This window comes from Tupaia chinensis, unplaced genomic scaffold (genome assembly GCF_000334495.1).
Source record: "Tupaia chinensis unplaced genomic scaffold, TupChi_1.0 Scaffold000602_1, whole genome shotgun sequence".
Lineage (NCBI taxonomy): Eukaryota > Metazoa > Chordata > Mammalia > Scandentia > Tupaiidae > Tupaia > Tupaia belangeri.
Genome location: NW_006160120.1, coordinates 1,351,753 through 1,369,362, shown reverse-complemented (window position 1 = coordinate 1,369,362; position 17,610 = coordinate 1,351,753). Strand labels below are relative to the sequence as shown.

The window sequence follows — 17,610 nt, the reverse complement described above, 5'->3', positions numbered from 1 at the left end:
CAGCAGGAAATATATCGTCCCTCTCGGGTTGTAGGGTGGGTTTGTTGCCCAAGCTTTGCGAAGAGGGAGCTGAGGATGAATGTGTTTGTCCCCCCGCACGTGCCTGTTCTCAGAGGGTGTGATGGTGTCTTGCAGATCGAAGCAAAGCCGAGATGGATTTGAAGGAGCTGAGTGAGTCTGTCCAGCAGCAGGCTGCCCCGGTCCCTCTCATCTCTCCCAAGCGGCAGATTCGCAGCAGGTTCCAGCTCAACCTTGACAAGACCATAGAGAGTTGCAAGGCACAATTAGGTATGTCTTCCGGTTTCATCGTTACTGTGTGTAGGGTTGAAATAAAGTCGGAATCCCGATTGCTTTTAGCAGTTGGCTTAACCTTGATTGTTCAACTAAAAATGTTTCCTCTTGTGCCGACATAGTTCAAATTTTGTCTTAATAATTCATAAGGGCTCCCTGGGGTCATCAGAGTTCCTTCTTAAGTGATGGGAGCCTGAAAACTCAGAAGCAGGTTTGAAGCATAAGGACCATCTGAGTCTGCCTCAGGCCTCCCTCTCGTTACCGAGTGCCTGAGCACTAGTCCTGAGCAGATCACACACTGAGAGCACACCATGAGCACCCAGCAGAGCCCTGCCCTGCAGACTCGGCCACTTCCCTCCTTGCAGACCCTTCTTGCTCCTCCCAGTTGCGTCCCATCTCTTCCCTGTGCTGCCTGCTTGCATGCTGACCTGGATCCTGCCCTTCCCCAAGACTGAGCTCAGGTCTCACCCCCTCCAAGAAGTCTCCTGTGACTGCCCTTTTCCTTTGCCCACCTCAGTTACTATTTGAGTGCTGAGAAGTATCAGTGTTTCCCTTGAGTTGGGGTTATTCTTCTCATCTAAACTGCCAGCTCTTTGAGCGCAGGGAGGTTGCTTTATATTGGTTTGTCTTCTCTGTGGTTCTTGGTCTTATGACTTACTCTCAGCCATGGAATATCTGCTGAATAAGTGAATAAAGCCGAGGCCATTTATAATGGAACCAACCTTGCCTGGGCCTCAGGTCAGAGTGCGCTACTCCGAGGTGAGGGTTACGGTATCAGTGGGAACACTGGATCTCCAGGTGAGAAAGGAGCTTTCGGTTGGGGTCACCTGGGGCTGCCTAGAGGACATCTCTTGCCGTGTTGCCTGTTTAATCAGGACGTTGAGTGATGTGGATAAATTTGGAAGACCATTCAAATATCTCTCCTGGCTTCTTCCCATGTACCTCATTTAATTCTTTGATTTTTTTGTTTATGCTAATAAGAATTTTAATATTTCCCTTTACTTCCTGCACACCCCGCAGTATGCTAAGCTTCGTGCATAGATTGTCCTGGGATGTAGATAAGTATTATCAATCCCATTTTGCAGATGAAGAAACCGTGGCTCAGAGAGAGGCACATCACTTTTTCAGGGTCACACAGCTTTTTAAAAATGGAGAAGCAAGGTTCACATTCATGTCCTTTCGGCTCTAGTACCCGAGCTTTCCTGTCACACGTGTGGTTATTCTCGTTTGTCTTCTGTCCAGCCATTAGCTAGCCATAACATAAACCGAGGACCCCCAGTTATACCAGATCTGGGCTTTCATATTTCGACCTGAGGGCTGGCGGTGAATTTATGTAATTCAGTAACTCCACTGACCTCCTGTGCCCTGTGGTACTCATGGCTCTTGACACGTGCAAGTTTCTCTTTGGAGTGTCCCAGCCCAGGGCTATTATGCATTTCATGGTGGTCATTGTTCTAGAATGAAGACAGCCCAGGAAATTGATTGGGTTTTCTTCCTTTTCAAAATTTTAGGAAATAGTATTATTTCCTTATGGTTTGCTTCTCTTTGATGTGTTCTTGGGAGCAGGAAGTACAGGTAGGTGAAATTGGACCAGTATTATAAGAAATAGTTTATTTATTATTATTTATGTGTACGTAAGATGCCCGCTTTTTATATTTTCCTCTAAAAACTTTTTTAAAGAATAACTTTTAATTTTAATGTTATTTACTTATTCATTTATTTTTAATTTGACCAGAGAGAGAGAGAAAGGGAAAAGGAGAAAGCAAGCCACCAAGTCTGGTACTCGAACTGTGGTCAGCTATGTAGAAGTGTCTAGTGCCTTAACCACCATACCACCTGCTGGTCCGCTTAAATACTTTTTTTTATTTATCATTAGTATTACTTTTTTAAAAAATTGGTACCAAACACATGCTCACCAGAAAGAGACAGATAGAGAGTAACGGAAAATGAGAAAGAAAGCCACCAAATCCGGGACTCGAACTGAGGTCCGCAGGATGGGAGTCCAGTGCCTTAATGAGCACACCACCTGCTGGCCCCTGTATTGTTGTCTTTTTTTTCTTTTTTTTTCAAGAGACATTCTTGCTATAGGGTGTGTGTGCTAGCCGGAGAGAAACAGAAAGACAGAAAACGAGAAATCACTCCCAGGGGGAATGGCCTTACCACAATCCCTTGTCCTCCAGTTTCCTCTTGGGATCTTGGACACGGACGCACATGTGCTTAGTGTGAGTTTTAAGCCACTGGGTCCAGGACTCAAACTGTGGCTGACTACTTGGGAGCCCAGCAATGCAACCATTATGCCAACTGCTGGTTCCTGTATTGCTGTCTTTTAATAGAGAAATGGGACCTTCCTCTCCAGTGTTTTATGCCTGGAAGAACAGGCAAAAATCCCAGTTGACTGCATCAGTGCAGGGAGCACAGAGGAGGACCCAGCACTTGGGCTGCCAGGAGACATAGCTTTTGCCTTGAAAAGACCAGTGCTTTCTTGCCAGTTGTTGGTTTGCAGACTGGTGACTCTGCTCGGCCAGGCCTTCTAGCACAAGCCTACCAACTTGGTTTCCATGTAAAATTTCCCGATTTGTGAGCTGGGCCTCTGATTCCTAATTACAAACAAAAAACAAGCAAACAAATACCCTATGGGCCAGACCATTGCTTCCCAAATAAAAACGTGTCTGCCGTCCAGATGTGGTGGTGGAATGCAGGTTGGCTACCTGTGTTTTACGGCTTTCACGTGATTCTTGGAGCCGTCGACACAAAAGGCCAACTATTTCTATGCTTTGGGGCTGCGAGGGAACCTGCCGCTGGTGAGTCAGGGACCTGGGGGCTAGTCTTGTTTTCTTTGTGCCTCTATTTTCTGTTCCATAAATTGGATTGATTTAGACCGCTCCTCTCTGGTGTTCGCTGCCTGCCCTCCTGTTCTCTCGATCCCAATGAGCTACCCGTATTGCAGACTTGGCGCCACAGCAAAGTGAAATGTCTGGTGTAGGCCCGTGTCTCCTTGAGCGTTGCTAACTGAAACCCTCTCCAACAGGTTGCACTTGTCAGTCCTAGGCTGGGGCGCGTTCATTCATTCTGACCCCACCAGGCCCACGTGGTGTGGTTTGAAATGTGATTTTTTTTTGTCCCAGCATCAGGTGTGGGAAATGTTTGCATTTTCGGTCCTCCTCTTTCTCTGGTGGCTGTGCCACATGCTGGGTTTTCTTTTTGAATTTAGGCATAAATGAAATTTCAGAAGATGTGTATACGGCTGTGGAGCACAGCGATTCTGAGGATTCTGAGAAGTCGGACAGCAGCGATAGCGAGTATATCAGTGACGAGGAGCAGAAGTCCAAGAACGAGCCAGAGGACACGGAAGACAGGGAGAGCAGTCGCATGGACAAAGAACCGTCTGCAATGAAAAAAAAGCCCAAACCGACAAACCCAGCGGAGGTTAAAGAAGAGCTGAAAAGCACATCCCCAGCCAGTGAAAAAGCAGACCCGGGGGCCGTCAAGGACAAGGCCAGCCCAGAGCCCGAGAAGGACTTTTCCGAAAAAGCAAAACCTTCGCCTCACCCTCCAAAGGATAAACTGAAGGGAAAAGATGAGACGGATTCCCCCACTGTGCATTTGGGCCTGGACTCCGATTCAGAGAGCGAACTGGTCATAGATTTAGGAGAAGACCATTCTGGGCGGGAGAGTCGAAAAAATAAGAAGGAACCCAAAGAAGCGTCTCCCAAGCAGGATGGTAAGTGATCGTGTCAGTTCCCAGTTTCTCACCTTGGGTTAGCCGTCCCCTCGCACGCGTGTACGCTCAGAAGTTCAGGGCCCTTCGGTGGCATGGAGAGAGGCATAGCGTGGCTGAGCTTTGTTGCCCAGGTCTTCTCTGAGTAGAACTGAGGCCTAAACACAGGCCTACCTGTCTCACCTGTTCATACCCACCAAAGTTGACTTCTAGATTTTTTTGGTCATAGGACATGTGTATCTGCCAGAGAGAGAGAGAGAGCTAGAGAAGGACCGTGAGAAATCATCCCCGCCCCTCCCGGGGGATGGCCATGCCACAGTCACTTCTCTTGAGATTTTGGGCATGTACACACACAGCTATTGGGCGTTTCTCAGGCCTCTGGGTCTGGGTATCAAACCCTGGGAGTTGGCTATGTGAGATCCAGCTTCTTAACCACTCTGCCAATTGCTAGCCCTACAGCTGATGTCGAGTACAGAAAAATGAGACTCTTCTCCAGTAAAAGCAACTACCATTTTCTCAGTCCTGTTTAGCCTAACGATCATCTTTTCCAGTACACTCGCTCATTTTCTTCAAGTGCTTGTTAGCAGTTAGATATTTGACAAGTCTCAGATGGTGAGAAGCGTTCAGTTCAAAGATCGGGATGAGTTTAGCATCCCTTTTCTCCCCGTCTTGCTGCCCAGGCATCTCTGAGCGCGTCCTCTAACCACGTAGAACATGACACCATTAGAGTCGGTGGTGCCAGAATGCGGAGTGCTACAGTCGGAAGGGACCTTCTTCAGAGGGTACTTGAATGGCTGTTCCATCCTATTTGCATTTTGGCTAATCTGATCCCAGGATCCCTCAGTCTTGCACTGTTGGCAGTTCGCCCTGGGTACTCCTGTCTTGGGCATTGTAGGATGGTATGCCGCGTCCCTGGCCTCCAGCCCACTAGCTGGCAGTAGGATCTGCCCAGTTGTGGCAATTAAAAATGCCTTGACCTTACTCCATGTCCCATGAGTGGCCAAATCTCCCCATAGCCCGAGCCTGAACAGGCCCCCCCTTGTTACAGTCACATTCTGATTGAGCAGGGACCGTGCCGAAGCCTGTACAGTTGGGATCTGTAGACAAACTCTCTGGAGGGGTACCGAAATGATGTGGAGGGTGTCCTTCCCACAGAGAAACAGCACATTTTCCAGTTGGCTTGGCAAGTGGGTGGTGAGGGCATTCAATTAGGGCCCAAGGAGGGACATCATCTAACGGTCACTCAGAGGTTGTAGCCATAAAACTTCTGTACTTTGTGAGGAACCTCATGATAGGCTTCTTTTTTGACTGTGCCTAACTTTTTATTTTTTGGAGAGGTTTTTGCTATAGGGCGTGTGCACTCTCCAGAAAGTGAGAAATCACTCTCAGGGCAGATGGCCACACTGCAAACCCTTCCCTCCATTCTCCTCTCGAGATCTTGGGCATGCATGCTCAGGTGCCCAGAGTGAGTTTAAGCCACCAGGTCCAAGACTCAAACCGCAGTTGACCACTTGGAGTCCAGCGACATAGCCATTACTCCAACAGCTGGTCCCAGACTGTGCCTAACTTCTATCAGGAGTGGCTGTCTGAGCTAAACCCTTGAGTAAGGCATGAGTCTGTGTTATTTCCCATTTTCATATCCAGGCAGCTTGAAGCATGTCACGACGGGGTGGGAAGAATGCCTCTTTGTATTGGACTGAACTGTTCCGATACCCCAGTTGTTAGGGAGAAAGGATTTCTGCAGTTCAACAAGAGAGAGTGAGATTCTCTGAATCATGCCCTTGAGGGAGAGAGAGGCTACAAGTTGGTGTGGGGAGGCCGTGAGGTGCCTCTCGGAGCCACCTAAGTGGATGGGCGCTGAGCACCTGAGTACGTCGTGCATTGGCTGATCACGCCACGGATTGCGGTTTGCAGTGACCTTTGTGGCTCCGTCTTGATAGGCACAGCAGTTCCGTGAGGATTGTGGGCTGACTATTTGGGTGCAGGTGTCAATGTTCCTGTGAGTGACATATTTATACTGTTTGATTGATTGGTTTTATGTTCCTTTCCCCTTCCAGAGAGGATTTGTGACAGGTCGACAACAATATGGTAACCACGAAACAAGATAAATCTGTGTAGAAGGAAAATGAAGGTAGAGTAGAGAGGGGACTAGCGAAAGATGTTCCACAGAAATAAGGCCTATTCCAGCCTTCGGAGTTAGCAATCGCTCAGTTTCTATTTGGGCTCTGAACTTCTTGGCAGTGAAAGTAAAAAGGGAAATAGAGTTTTTGAAAGATCTTACACTTTCCCAAAAAAATAAAAGGCATTTAAGTTGATTTAAAGAAATAAGGTCTTGGGACCAGCAGATGGTGTAATGGTTGTGTCTCTGGACTCCCACATAGTCCACCATGGTTCGAGTCCCATGGGCATGTTATGTCCAAGATCCCAAGAGAATAGAGGAGAAGGGTTTGTGGCGTGGCCACCCCCCCACCCCCAAAGTGCTTTCTTGCTTTCTTTCTCTCTGGTGAGCACATGTGGCCTACAGTAAAAATCTCAAAAAAAGAAACAAAGAGCCTCTTTGCACTGATGTCTGAGGAAATTTCTCCTGGAGCCCCCGAGTTAGATGGAGGAAGATTAAGCGGAAGATGATTTTTAATTCTGTTAGAGCAGCTTCGAAGGCTTGAGGTCAAATGAACTGATCTTAAATCTAGAGCCCCCTGATGGTGGTTTGGGTCTTCAAGAATCGGCTTTGTATCAGAATCTGCCGGAGAGCATCTTTTCAACGAAGAGCTTTCACTTAGGAGTTTATTAAGTGAAGGTCATTTCAGAGTGTGCTGGGGTGCCCTAACCTACCTTCAACCGGAATGCAGCTCATGAGTAGAATATAAATCCTCAGATAGTATAGCAGCTTTTATGGGAAGTAATCTCAGAATAGAAGCACAGGGAGAGCTCACTTAGAAATGGTTCTTACCCTGTCACCTCTGTCATTTCCATCTTTCTCCAAAAGGGATGTTAATTCATTTATTAGGAAGGCCTCTTTTTATGTACAAAATGGTGACCAGTGACAGCTTCTAGAGTAGCGAGTTAATTTTCAGGGTCCCAGCCTTTTAAGAAACTTAACCCCCCCCTTGCCTATAGGTGATTATTATATGTTCTGAATATAAATATATTTCTAGAACAAATGGAATTTCCTGTTGCTTCTTTTTTGCTGAGTTTCATAACCAGAATTCCATAGAATTGAAAGTATTTTAGCCTCTGCACTATAACCCCAGATAATATTCTGGGCCCAGAGTCCCTTCAGAGGGTACGTGCCTTTTACTCGAGGAAGGGAGCCAAGCAGCTCTCTGCAGAGCAGCAGCCCCTCTGCTAAGCTGACTGCTTGTCCAATCAGGAGAGAGAAAATGACCTTTCTGTGCTTGCCCTTTGTGGGGCTGGGCTTGGCTTGTGTCAACTATAACAATGTATTTTTTTGCCATTGTACTGAAAAGGGAGGCCTTGAGGCAATTCTGCAGGCTGAAAACCTGCTGGGGCCCTGCCTCTGTGCCCCGCTCTTAGAAGGGCCGAGTGCAACACCTCCAGTGCACCCCGAGGCAGCGAGGATGGTGGCCCGTCCGGTGGCCTGTCCGGTATCCGGTAGGTCACCTGGATGGAGCAGGGCTCCTCCTTCAGGACCAGCTCCTTCTCCCTCGTCATCCTTGGCTCTTGTCTGCCTGTCTGGCTGGACCAACTTTCCTCTCCAGGAAGACATGCTACCCACCGAGAAAGCCCCTCCCTGGGTCAGAATAGTGTGCTGGCCTTTGCCTCTTTCTTGGTTTGGTAAAATGCATAGATTACTGAACCTCAGCCCCCAGAATATTACTGAGTGCTATATTATAAATGTAAAACGACAGGTATAATCTTTATAAAGGAGTTGGATGTCAGAGGGCATCATCGAAGATTGGGGTTACTGGCTTACACCCGTGTTTGCTGTGCGTTCTCAGTATCCTCTCCGTGGGGGCTGAGAGGAAGAGGCTGAGACCTCCGTAGCAATAACTGAGCCCCTTTACCGAGGAGCACCTCTGTGGTCACCCCTTCTCCGGTCCAGTGCTTCTGGCTCTCATGCCCTGCAGCTGTTCCTCCCCACCACCCGCCTTCACTTACCAACATGCTCCCTGCGCCTGGTTGTGTTTCGGCTAGTGCTGTTCCCCCCAGATTCTAGCTTCTGCCTGCTGAAATGCTACCCCCATCTCCCATAACCCAGCTTCCCCAAGAAGACACGCTCCAAAAGGCAGCCTTTCTCAAACTGGAGTCATGCACTTTCACTGTTTTTGCCGTGCCCAAGTCCTGCCTGGATAATTGACTTAATATTTTGATTAGGTCAGAAAAGTTGTGATATATTTGGGTTTTTCTATCCAAAAGTGCATCATGACTTTCCCAATCTAATATTTAAAGTGACTCTTTAAAGAAAAAGGAGACTCCTTAAAATAACTGGAACAAGACCACCGCACTGTAGGAAAAGTGGTCTGTCTGCCCTGTGCGTAACGGATGGTGTGAGAATGGATGCAAAGCCAAGGCGCTGCTTCTAAGTTCTAGACAAATACCATTGTGTTGGGCAAAGTCCTGGCCTTGGGGTGGCATTCCTTTAAAGGTTATCTGTCAGAACCACCCTGAGACTCTGTCTTGGAGGGGACTCAGAGAGATAAGAAGGATACTTTTAATTCTGGGTGATTTAGTGTTCAGTGTTGGGCCATTAGGAAGCCACCTAGTTCCTCTGGGTACAGGCTGTATACAGGCTCCTTAGCTGAAGAGTTTGCCCTCTTCTACCGGATTCTGACTTCCTAAGACAGGCGCTTGTAGTGCTTCGCTCCCTGGCTGGTGGGTACATTTCCCCTAGAGGGCTGGACGGTGTCTCAGATGTGAGCGGGGGATTCAGTAAGAGGGCCAGCCCTCGGCACAGAAGGTGCTGCAGGGGCCGCCTGAGTGTGCAGGTGAGGGCGTGCCCCCCAGTGGGGCGCACTTGGCAGGTACAATTTCTTTGCCCTTCCCACCTCTGTTTGGTTTACCCCAACGTTACTGGTGGCCCCGGGTGAAATCAGCTGTCGTCTGTTTTTGTTTTTCACGCATGGGCTTCAGTTGTGGGTAAAGCCCCACCGCCCACGACGGCGGGCAGCCAGTCTCCCCCCCAACACACGGTGCCCCTCCCAAACTCCCGCGGCCGGCGTCACCGCCGCCACCAGCACGACGTCCACGGTCACCGTCACAGCCCCGGCCACCGCCGCCACAGGAAGCCCAGTGAAAAAGCAGAGGCCGCTTTTACCGAAGGAGACTGCCCCAGCCGTGCAGCGGGTCGTGTGGAACTCATCAAGTAAGTTTCAAACGTCCTCCCAAAAGTGGCACATGCAGAAGATGCAGCGCCAGCAGCAGCAGCAGCAGCAGAGCCAGCAGCAGCAGCCTCAGTCTTCCCAGGGGACGAGATATCAGACCAGACAGGCTGTGAAAGGTACCGAGCCCCCCTTCTGCTCTCCGTGGCGCCGCTCCCTTTTCGCCACACGGACAGGAGAAAAACCATTGCGCTCTTATTTTTTATTTTTATTTTTATTGTTTAGTTCCCATTTGTGCCCTGGCTCTTAGATCCCCGAGGCCTTACAGACTCCATCTGGCGTGATTTTTAAAAAAAATTATTTTGCAGTTTGTTTTCTTATGTAAACATTTTTGGGGGATCATTTTATAAACGACACATGCATATATTCTCCTTAGAAAGGGGCCGACTATTGCCATGAAAGTCTCTTATTCTGTTCATCTTCCGTTTCACTCTCCACCCTTCCACAGTGGCTATGGTCAGTGTTAGAAAACACTTTTCCATGCATGCATGTATGTATATGTATATATGTGTGTGTGTGTTGTGTGTGTATTATATATAGAGACACCATAAAGATATTCTTTTTTCTCCCCTTTTTTCTTTTTTAAAACATATAAATGGTACCATACTCACTTTTTTTTAAAATGCATCAGCATGTTTTGGTGGCCTGTCCATGTCAGTACATGCAACTCTGTCCTTTTCTTTTGAACTGCTGCGTAGTAGTCCATCGTTTGTCGGGAGCCTCCCCCTGCTGGTGGGCATGTAGCATGCTTCCAGTTTTTTCCTTCTGTACCCAGTGCTGCAATGAATCCCTTTATTTATACAAGTTTCTAGCTGCACAGGAGTGAACTTACTAGCGTTACTTTGGAAAGAGGACAGTAGGCAAAGTGAATAGCAAAGCTTACCTTCAAAATTTGCAAAAGGACACAAAAGAAGGGCTGGTATCAGGAACCACTGACTGAGGTTACAGAATTGCAGTTCCCCCCAGCCACACAGGAAGCTGTCTGGAGCTGGTGGGAACCCAGGGTCCTGGTCAGGTCAGGGCTTGTTTGCCCAGCTCGGAGCAGTGATGTAGATATCATTCCGTGGGGAATCCTGCATCGACATCCAGAAGGTGGGATTCCGTGACTGACACTTGGAGGAAGTGGACCCTAGTGAGTACTGCTCTTGAGTAGCAGCAGGATGTGAGGTTGAGCATAGCCAGGTCTTAAGCTGGCTCCTGGTGAACTCCTTCAAAGACTAGGGGACCAGGGAGGCTGGAAATTGGATGGGCACGGTTGGAGTACAGTTGGGCTGATCCTGCTGTTTAGAAAGTTGACGGGGCAGAGCTGAATCCAGGGTGTACACCTAACGATTTCCATTTCCAGTCTTGGTTGTCATGAGTACATGAACATTCCTTGGTGGCATTCAGGTACTTCCAGGAACAGGCTCATTAATGGTCTCCATTGTTTAATAGTTTTGTGTCACTGTAAAGCCTAGCTAAAGCAGTAAGGACAGGTTTTAATCAATAATGATATTTTAATAGGGAGAAGAGTACAACTGTGACTGATCATTTTGAAGGGGGGAGGAGGAAACAGAATGGAGGGCAAGAGGGGTGGCTTGGAAATTTAACCTTATGAAAAGCAGGAAATGGGGTTGGTCCAAGTGAAACCCATCTGGGTTTGCCACTTGGCTCTGAATTCACCCGAGTTAGGCTCCTGTCCTCCCAGGAGAGACTGGGTGTTGGGGCCCTGTCTTCAGGTGTTGGCTGGGTCAAATGGACCCTCTTTCCCACCTTTGAACTTCCCAGGCGGTCACTGGCAGGAGGGCTCAGTACCTTCTAGCATGTGGTCAGAGCTCTTAGGAGCTGTGGATTTTAGTGTCTGTTCATGTTACTAATGTTGGGAATTAGTCAAGAAGGGGTCCCGCAGGAGCCTGGCTAGAGTTTGGTCAACAAGAGACTCTTTGTCCCTTGAAAGTAAAAAAACGTGCAGGGTATCTGACGCATCACTTCTTGCCCACAGCCTTGTGCTGAGAGAGGCCCCTTCTTGCAACCATGGTAACCAGGAGCCTTTACTTTCACAGCTGTCCAGCAGAAGGAGATCACGCAGAGCCCGTCCACGTCCACCATCACCCTGGTGACCAGCACACAGTCGTCACCACTGGTCACCAGCTCGGGGTCCACAAGCACCCTGGCGTCCTCGGTCAATGCAGACCTGCCCATCGCCACCGCCTCAGCCGATGTCGCCGCAGACATCGCCAAGTACACTAGCAAAGTGAGTGGCCGGGATGCCCGGCTTCCTGGTGGGAGCCATCAGCCGCCAAACTTTACATGGTTTTAAGGGGTTTTCTGGAGGGGAGACCCTAGCTTTCAAAGGATTTTGAAGACCAGATTCATTTTTTTGGAGAGATTTTTTCATTATAGGGCGCTTGCACTGGTCAGACAGAGAGAGACAGAGAGACAGAAAGAGAGAAATCACCCCTCTGGGGGGATGGCCATGCCACAATCCCTTCTCCTCCATTCTCCTCTTGGGATCTTGGGCACGCACGCACACACGCCCGGCGTGAGTTTTAAGCCACTGGGTCCGGGACGCGAACCGCGGTAGACTACATGGGAGTCCAGCGACATAGCCATTATGCTAACTGCTGTTCCTGAAGACCAGATTCTTAACACTTCAAGTTAGCTCTTTAAAGAGAAACGTAGAATGGACTGATAATCCGAGAGTGCTCAGAATGAAGGTCACGCAGACTGACCTTTACCCTTCCGAGTTCACGTCACTCACAAAAGACAGATTTTCTTCATGTGCTGGAACATGTGACCATTCCTTCGGCGAATAGCTGACCGAGGACTAGGTTTGCTCATGGAAACCACGTGGAACAAAAATGACTGAGACTCAAACAAGGGACGGTAAGGGGAGATGCCCACTTCTGGATGTTCCCAGGAACCCCATGGACTAGGGGATTAGCGTGTCCCTCCTGCCAACTTGGCCACCCTCTGGGGCTCACTCCTTGCTGAGTGGCATGGTGGACAAGGTTGTTTTCTGTTACTAACTCATAGGCAAGTTCTCAGTCAGGCTCTTTCCTTTTCTCAAAGAACATTTTCTAATTTAAAAAAAAAAATTGGGAATTTATTTATTTTGAGAGAGAGAGAGAAAGAGACTCAGAGAACCTGAGACAGAGAGAGTCCTCCCAACATGTCTCCTTGTCATGATCCAGCCCCCGTCTCAGTCAGCCTGAGTCCCAGGCTTGCCAGTGTAAACCCGGCCTGCTCTGGGAGGTCCCAGGACCTTTACCATGAGTCCTCTTGTCACCAGCTGTTCCCTTTTTTCTCTGTAGTTTGCCAGGTGCTTTTATGCTTCGCTGAATTCAGGTAAATCTGTATGTGCAGATATGTTTATTTTATTATTAACTATTACTTAATTTTATTGACTATCATCATTCTTCAATTGACTAGACACACACACACACACACACACACACACACACACACACACACAGAGCGTGCCACCAGGTCTGGAACTGGAACCATGGTCGGCCATGTGGTAGTCCAGAGCCTTAGTGACTACGCCACCTGCTGGCCCCATGCAGATATATTTCAATGGATTGCTAAGTAATAACAACTACCAGAATGTCAGATCACAAAGGCAAGAGTTTTTTCTACTTCATTCACTGCCAAGACCTGGCACACAGCAGGAACTTGTTGAATGAATACCTGATGTTGCCCAGGTTTTTCTTCTGTGTACTTATTGCCATCAGTAATGATTATAATTATAGCTAATGAATAATGATCTAATAAGAGCACTTAATAATCACTGGTAGGTTATAGTAACTTACGCTTTACTAACGAGTGAATTACCACTTAGCTTCTTATGAGTGATCTATTCACGTTTATAGAGAGAATGGGTGAGAAAAGAATATTTACTTATAGAAGTCTTAGTCTCATGATAAAAAGTTGCTTTATTGTTTTGAGCTAAGAATAGAATCTTAGTTCCGGAAAGCAAAATAAATGTCTATGACTTTTCACAGCACGTTTTCATTAGTCATTTTTCTTTTTATTCTTTCTATTCTGAGTGTAATTGTAATTTATTATTACATAGCAAATTGCCATAAACTTAGCATTTAAACCAAATGCATGTTTATGATCTTGTGGGTTCGTGAGTTTGGGGTCTAGCCACAGTTGGAGGGGTTCTTTGTTTTAGAATCTTGTAGGCTGTAGTCACTCAGGGTATATAAAAATGGGGTCTGTTTTTTTTTTTTTTTTCTAGAATTTTTTAATTTAACTTTATTTATTTTAATTTGACCAGAGGGGGACACACACACACACACACACACACACACACACACAGAGGAGAGAGAGAGAGAGAGAGTGAGATTGAAAAAGCAAGCCACAAGGTCTGGGACTTGAACCACAGTCAGCCATGTAGGAGTCCAGTGCCCTTAACCACCATGCCACCTGCCGACCCCAGGGTATCTGTGGTTGGGTTCTGTTAAGAAGGTTTGCTTGGGGGAGAATCCTCTCCCAAGCACACTCAGTTGGTCATGGGCAGGATTGGCTTACTCAAGGGCTTTATTCCAGGTCCTCCCTCGGTTCCTTGCCGTGTGGTTCCCCCATGACCACGGCTGCTGGCGTCATCAGAGCCAGGGATTACTTAGGTAGTCTAACCAGAGAAGTGACAGCCCGTCACTTACAGAGAGAATGGGTGAGAAAAGAATATTTACTTATACAAGTCTTAGTCTCATGATAAAAAGTTGCTTTATTATTTTGAGCTAAGAATAGAAGCTTAGTTCTGTGTATTTTGTTGGTGAGAAGCGGGTCAGTGGACCAGCCCACACTTTGAGGTGTGGGGGCCACACCTGGTTGGGAATGTCCGCAGGTTGGGTCACGGGAAGCTGGTAGAGTACTGCACTGGGTGACATACAGTAGCTTCACTTGTTTATTGGGTGTAGTTCGGCCTAGATGCTGTTTTTGTGCCTTTTTTTGTATGTTACACACCACATCTTCATGACAGGTCAGTGAAGTAGGCACTATCTTATAATCCCCCTTTTCTGTTTTTCTTTTTTTCTTTTCTTTCTTTTTTTGGACAGGTTTTTGCTATAGGGTGCGTGCGCTTGCAAGACAGATGGAGAGAGACAGAGAGACAGAAAGCGAGAAATCACCCCCCAGGGAGGATGGCCATGCCACAATCCCTTCCTCTCCATTCTCCTCTCGGGATCTTGGGCACACATGCACATGCGCCCAGCGTGAGTTTTAAGCCACCAGGTCCGGGACTCGAACCACAGTCGACTACGTGGGAGTCCAATGACATAGCCATTATGCTAACTGCTGGTCCCATCATCCCCCTTTTCTTTTCCCTTTCTTTTTAAAGTTTTTGCCAAAGGGTGCATGTGCTCATTGGAGAGAGACAGAGAGAGGGAAAAGTGAGAAATCATCCCCTGGGGAGGATGGCCATGGTAGTCTCTTCTCCATTTTCCTCTTGGGATTTTTGGATTGTACACGAGCGTTCCTGGAGTGATTTTTTTTTTTTTATGCTGCCGGGTCTGGGACTTGAACTGGGGTCAGCAGTGTGGGAGCCCAGCACCTTAACCACTATGCCACCTGCTGCTTCCTATCATCTGATTTTTAAAAGTTTATTTTTTCTGTGTGTGTGTGAGAGAGAGAGAGAGAAAAAAAAAGAGAGAGTGCGAGAGTAGCCACACACAAGCACCCCGTCTCAGTGCTGTCACCTAGTCCCAGATTAAACCAAGCCCTGGATAAGGGCATGTTTGTGCCTGGTGCATTTGGGGAAGTCTGTGGGCATGGACCAGAACTTTCCTTTACTCCTGTAGGAAGATTTTGAGGTGACATTTTGTTTCCTTCTTTTTTTTTTTTTTTGGAGAGATTTTCGCTATAGGATGCGGGGGCTCGCCACTCACCGCTATAGGATGCGTGCGCTCGCCAGTCAGACAGAGAGAGACATAGAGACAGAAAGCGAGAAATCATCCCCCACAGGGGGTGGTCACGCCACAATCCCTTCTTCTCATTCTCCTCTTGGGATCTTGGGCACGCACGCACACGCGCCCGGCGTGAGTTTTAAGCCACCGGGTCCGGGACACGAACCGCGGTTGACTACGTGGGAGTCCAGCGACATAGCCATTACGCTAACTGTTGGTTCCCACATTTTTTAATCTCCAGAGATCTCAAGTACCAACCAGAGAGAGAGAGAGCTCCCCATGGCTGTGGTTATGTGGCAACCGCTTCTCTATTTCTCCATTAATCAGGATTTGGGGCACACATACACATGCGCCGGATGTGTTTTTCTAGCCTCCGTGGATGGAATTTGAACTTCAATTGGCCATGTGGGATAGTCCCCCATAACCACTAGGTTATGGGGCCCACCCCTAACGATAGTTGTTTTCTTAAGCAGTTACGAAAACCGAACATGGTGACATTTTTGAGGAGCTGATGATCTTCCCTATCTCTGGACCCCAAGTTGGGGTCCCTGATGTGTACATTTTGGCAGAAGGGCCGGCTCTTTGAACATGTTGAGCGCTTTGCTTTATCTGGAAGTAAGAGTGAAAGTCATTCCACGAATTCATGGCATCTTTAAAATGGAATGTAACCATTGCGTTAGTAACGTATTGAATTCCATTTTCTTTCTGAAGTTTGCTTGTAAAGCGATTTAGTTTGAATTTTTCGAATTGTCCTGGTTGGTGCTGTAGGGTGAGGGGAGCCATGTGGAGTGAGGGGAGCCATGTGGAATGACGGGCTGGAGGCCACCAAGAGCAGAGTATTTCTACCACTTGGAATGGCCTCCAGGTGGCTGGGAGCAGAAACTGCAACGGATACCTTACTTCAAAAGTTTTAGAATGAATTCTTGATTCGTATTTGGGGGTGATAGAGTTACATATGCTTACCAATTAATTTTTCTGTAAAAACAAGATGGTCGGGAGACCACCTGTTGGTGTGGTGTGATAGTTAAGGTGCTGGATCCCACATGACCATCTGCATAGTTTGATTCTTGGACCTGGTGCCTTGAAATTCATGCTGGGCGTGTGTGCAAGCATGCCCAAAATTTTGAGAGGAGAATAAAGGAGAAGGATTTGGGGCATGTCCATTCCCACTGGGGGTAATTTCTCAACTTCCTTCTGTCTATGTCTCTGTCCAATGGGAGCACACACCTTATAGTAATACTTAAAGAAAAGTTGAGCAGATATTTCTGCATGAGCACTATTCTGTGATAGGTACGGAACCCTAGTCTTTGCGTGGTTTTCTCATTTAATCCTCTGCACACCCTGCAAAGGCTCACTGATAACTTTTTTCCCCACACCTTGTAACCCAGACTCAGGACAGATGGAAAATGGTGATGATGGGGAGAGATGTAGGCATTAGATGTGAGGGTTTTCTTTGTCCTGCTTTATCACTGACTTTGACCTTCTAGAAAACACAGAAGAGACTTAGCAGCTGTCAGAGCAGAGCCAAAACCCAAAACCTAGCAGGTCCTGTTCTTTGTCCTGTGATAGGGGAATGGCCAGCTGGCACATGGGAATTAGGGAAGAAGTTCATCCTATAATCACATTTAGTCTTCAGACACCTGGGTGCTTGTTACATGGACCTCAGCTAATTTCACAAGCTTACTGAAGACTTCAGGGGTCAGATGGTTAGAGCAAAATAAGGGAGTGAACTGTGAAGGTAACACCCTGACTAAAGGCATCAAAATTACGGGGCCAGCTTCCTGCTACAGTGGTACTGAATGTGCTGTTCAGGAGAAGCTGTGTGGGCTTCGTGCGACGATCACAGTTCGAGTCCCTGGCCTGCGCATTTTTACTTTTTTAATGTAATTGATTGATTGATTTTAAATTTACTATAGGGCGTGTTTGCTCATGAGAGTGTGAGAGAGAAACAGCAAGTGGAACGCAAGCCACCACGTCTGGTATTTGAATTGTGTTCGGCCATGTGGGAGTCCAACGCCTAAACCACTAAGCCACCTGCTGCCCCTGGCCTGGTATCTTGAAACACACCAAGCATGCATGCGAGTGCTAATGATCCAGTGGGTTGGAAAAGTTGGATCGTGGCAAAACAGACCCTGTGGAATTGCTCACCTCTGTCTCTCCATTTTTGTGTCTCACACTCACTCTCTTACGAACTTTCACCTGCAAAAGCTCTTACCATCAATAGAGAAATAAAGAAAGCAGCCATATTCACACAATGGATTATAAAAAGGACTGAAATATATTGGGCATGGTGGTGTGCATCTGTACTTCTAGCTACTCTGGAGACTGACGCTGGAGGATCATGAGTTCAAGTTCAGCCTGGGCAATGTAGTGA

The 17,610-nt window shown here is 47.5% G+C and overlaps 1 protein-coding gene across 1 annotated transcript in view; it reads left to right on the top strand.

The window, feature by feature from the left end:
• Positions 1-17,610, top strand: part of ZMYND8 (zinc finger MYND-type containing 8) — a 133,154-nt gene that overhangs the window by 101,606 nt on the left and 13,938 nt on the right. The window contains 5 exon segments of the mRNA XM_006158554.3: positions 136-288; positions 3,503-4,012; positions 9,101-9,152; positions 9,154-9,467; positions 11,391-11,581. Coding sequence (XP_006158616.1) covers positions 136-288; positions 3,503-4,012; positions 9,101-9,152; positions 9,154-9,467; positions 11,391-11,581 — 1,220 coding nt within the window.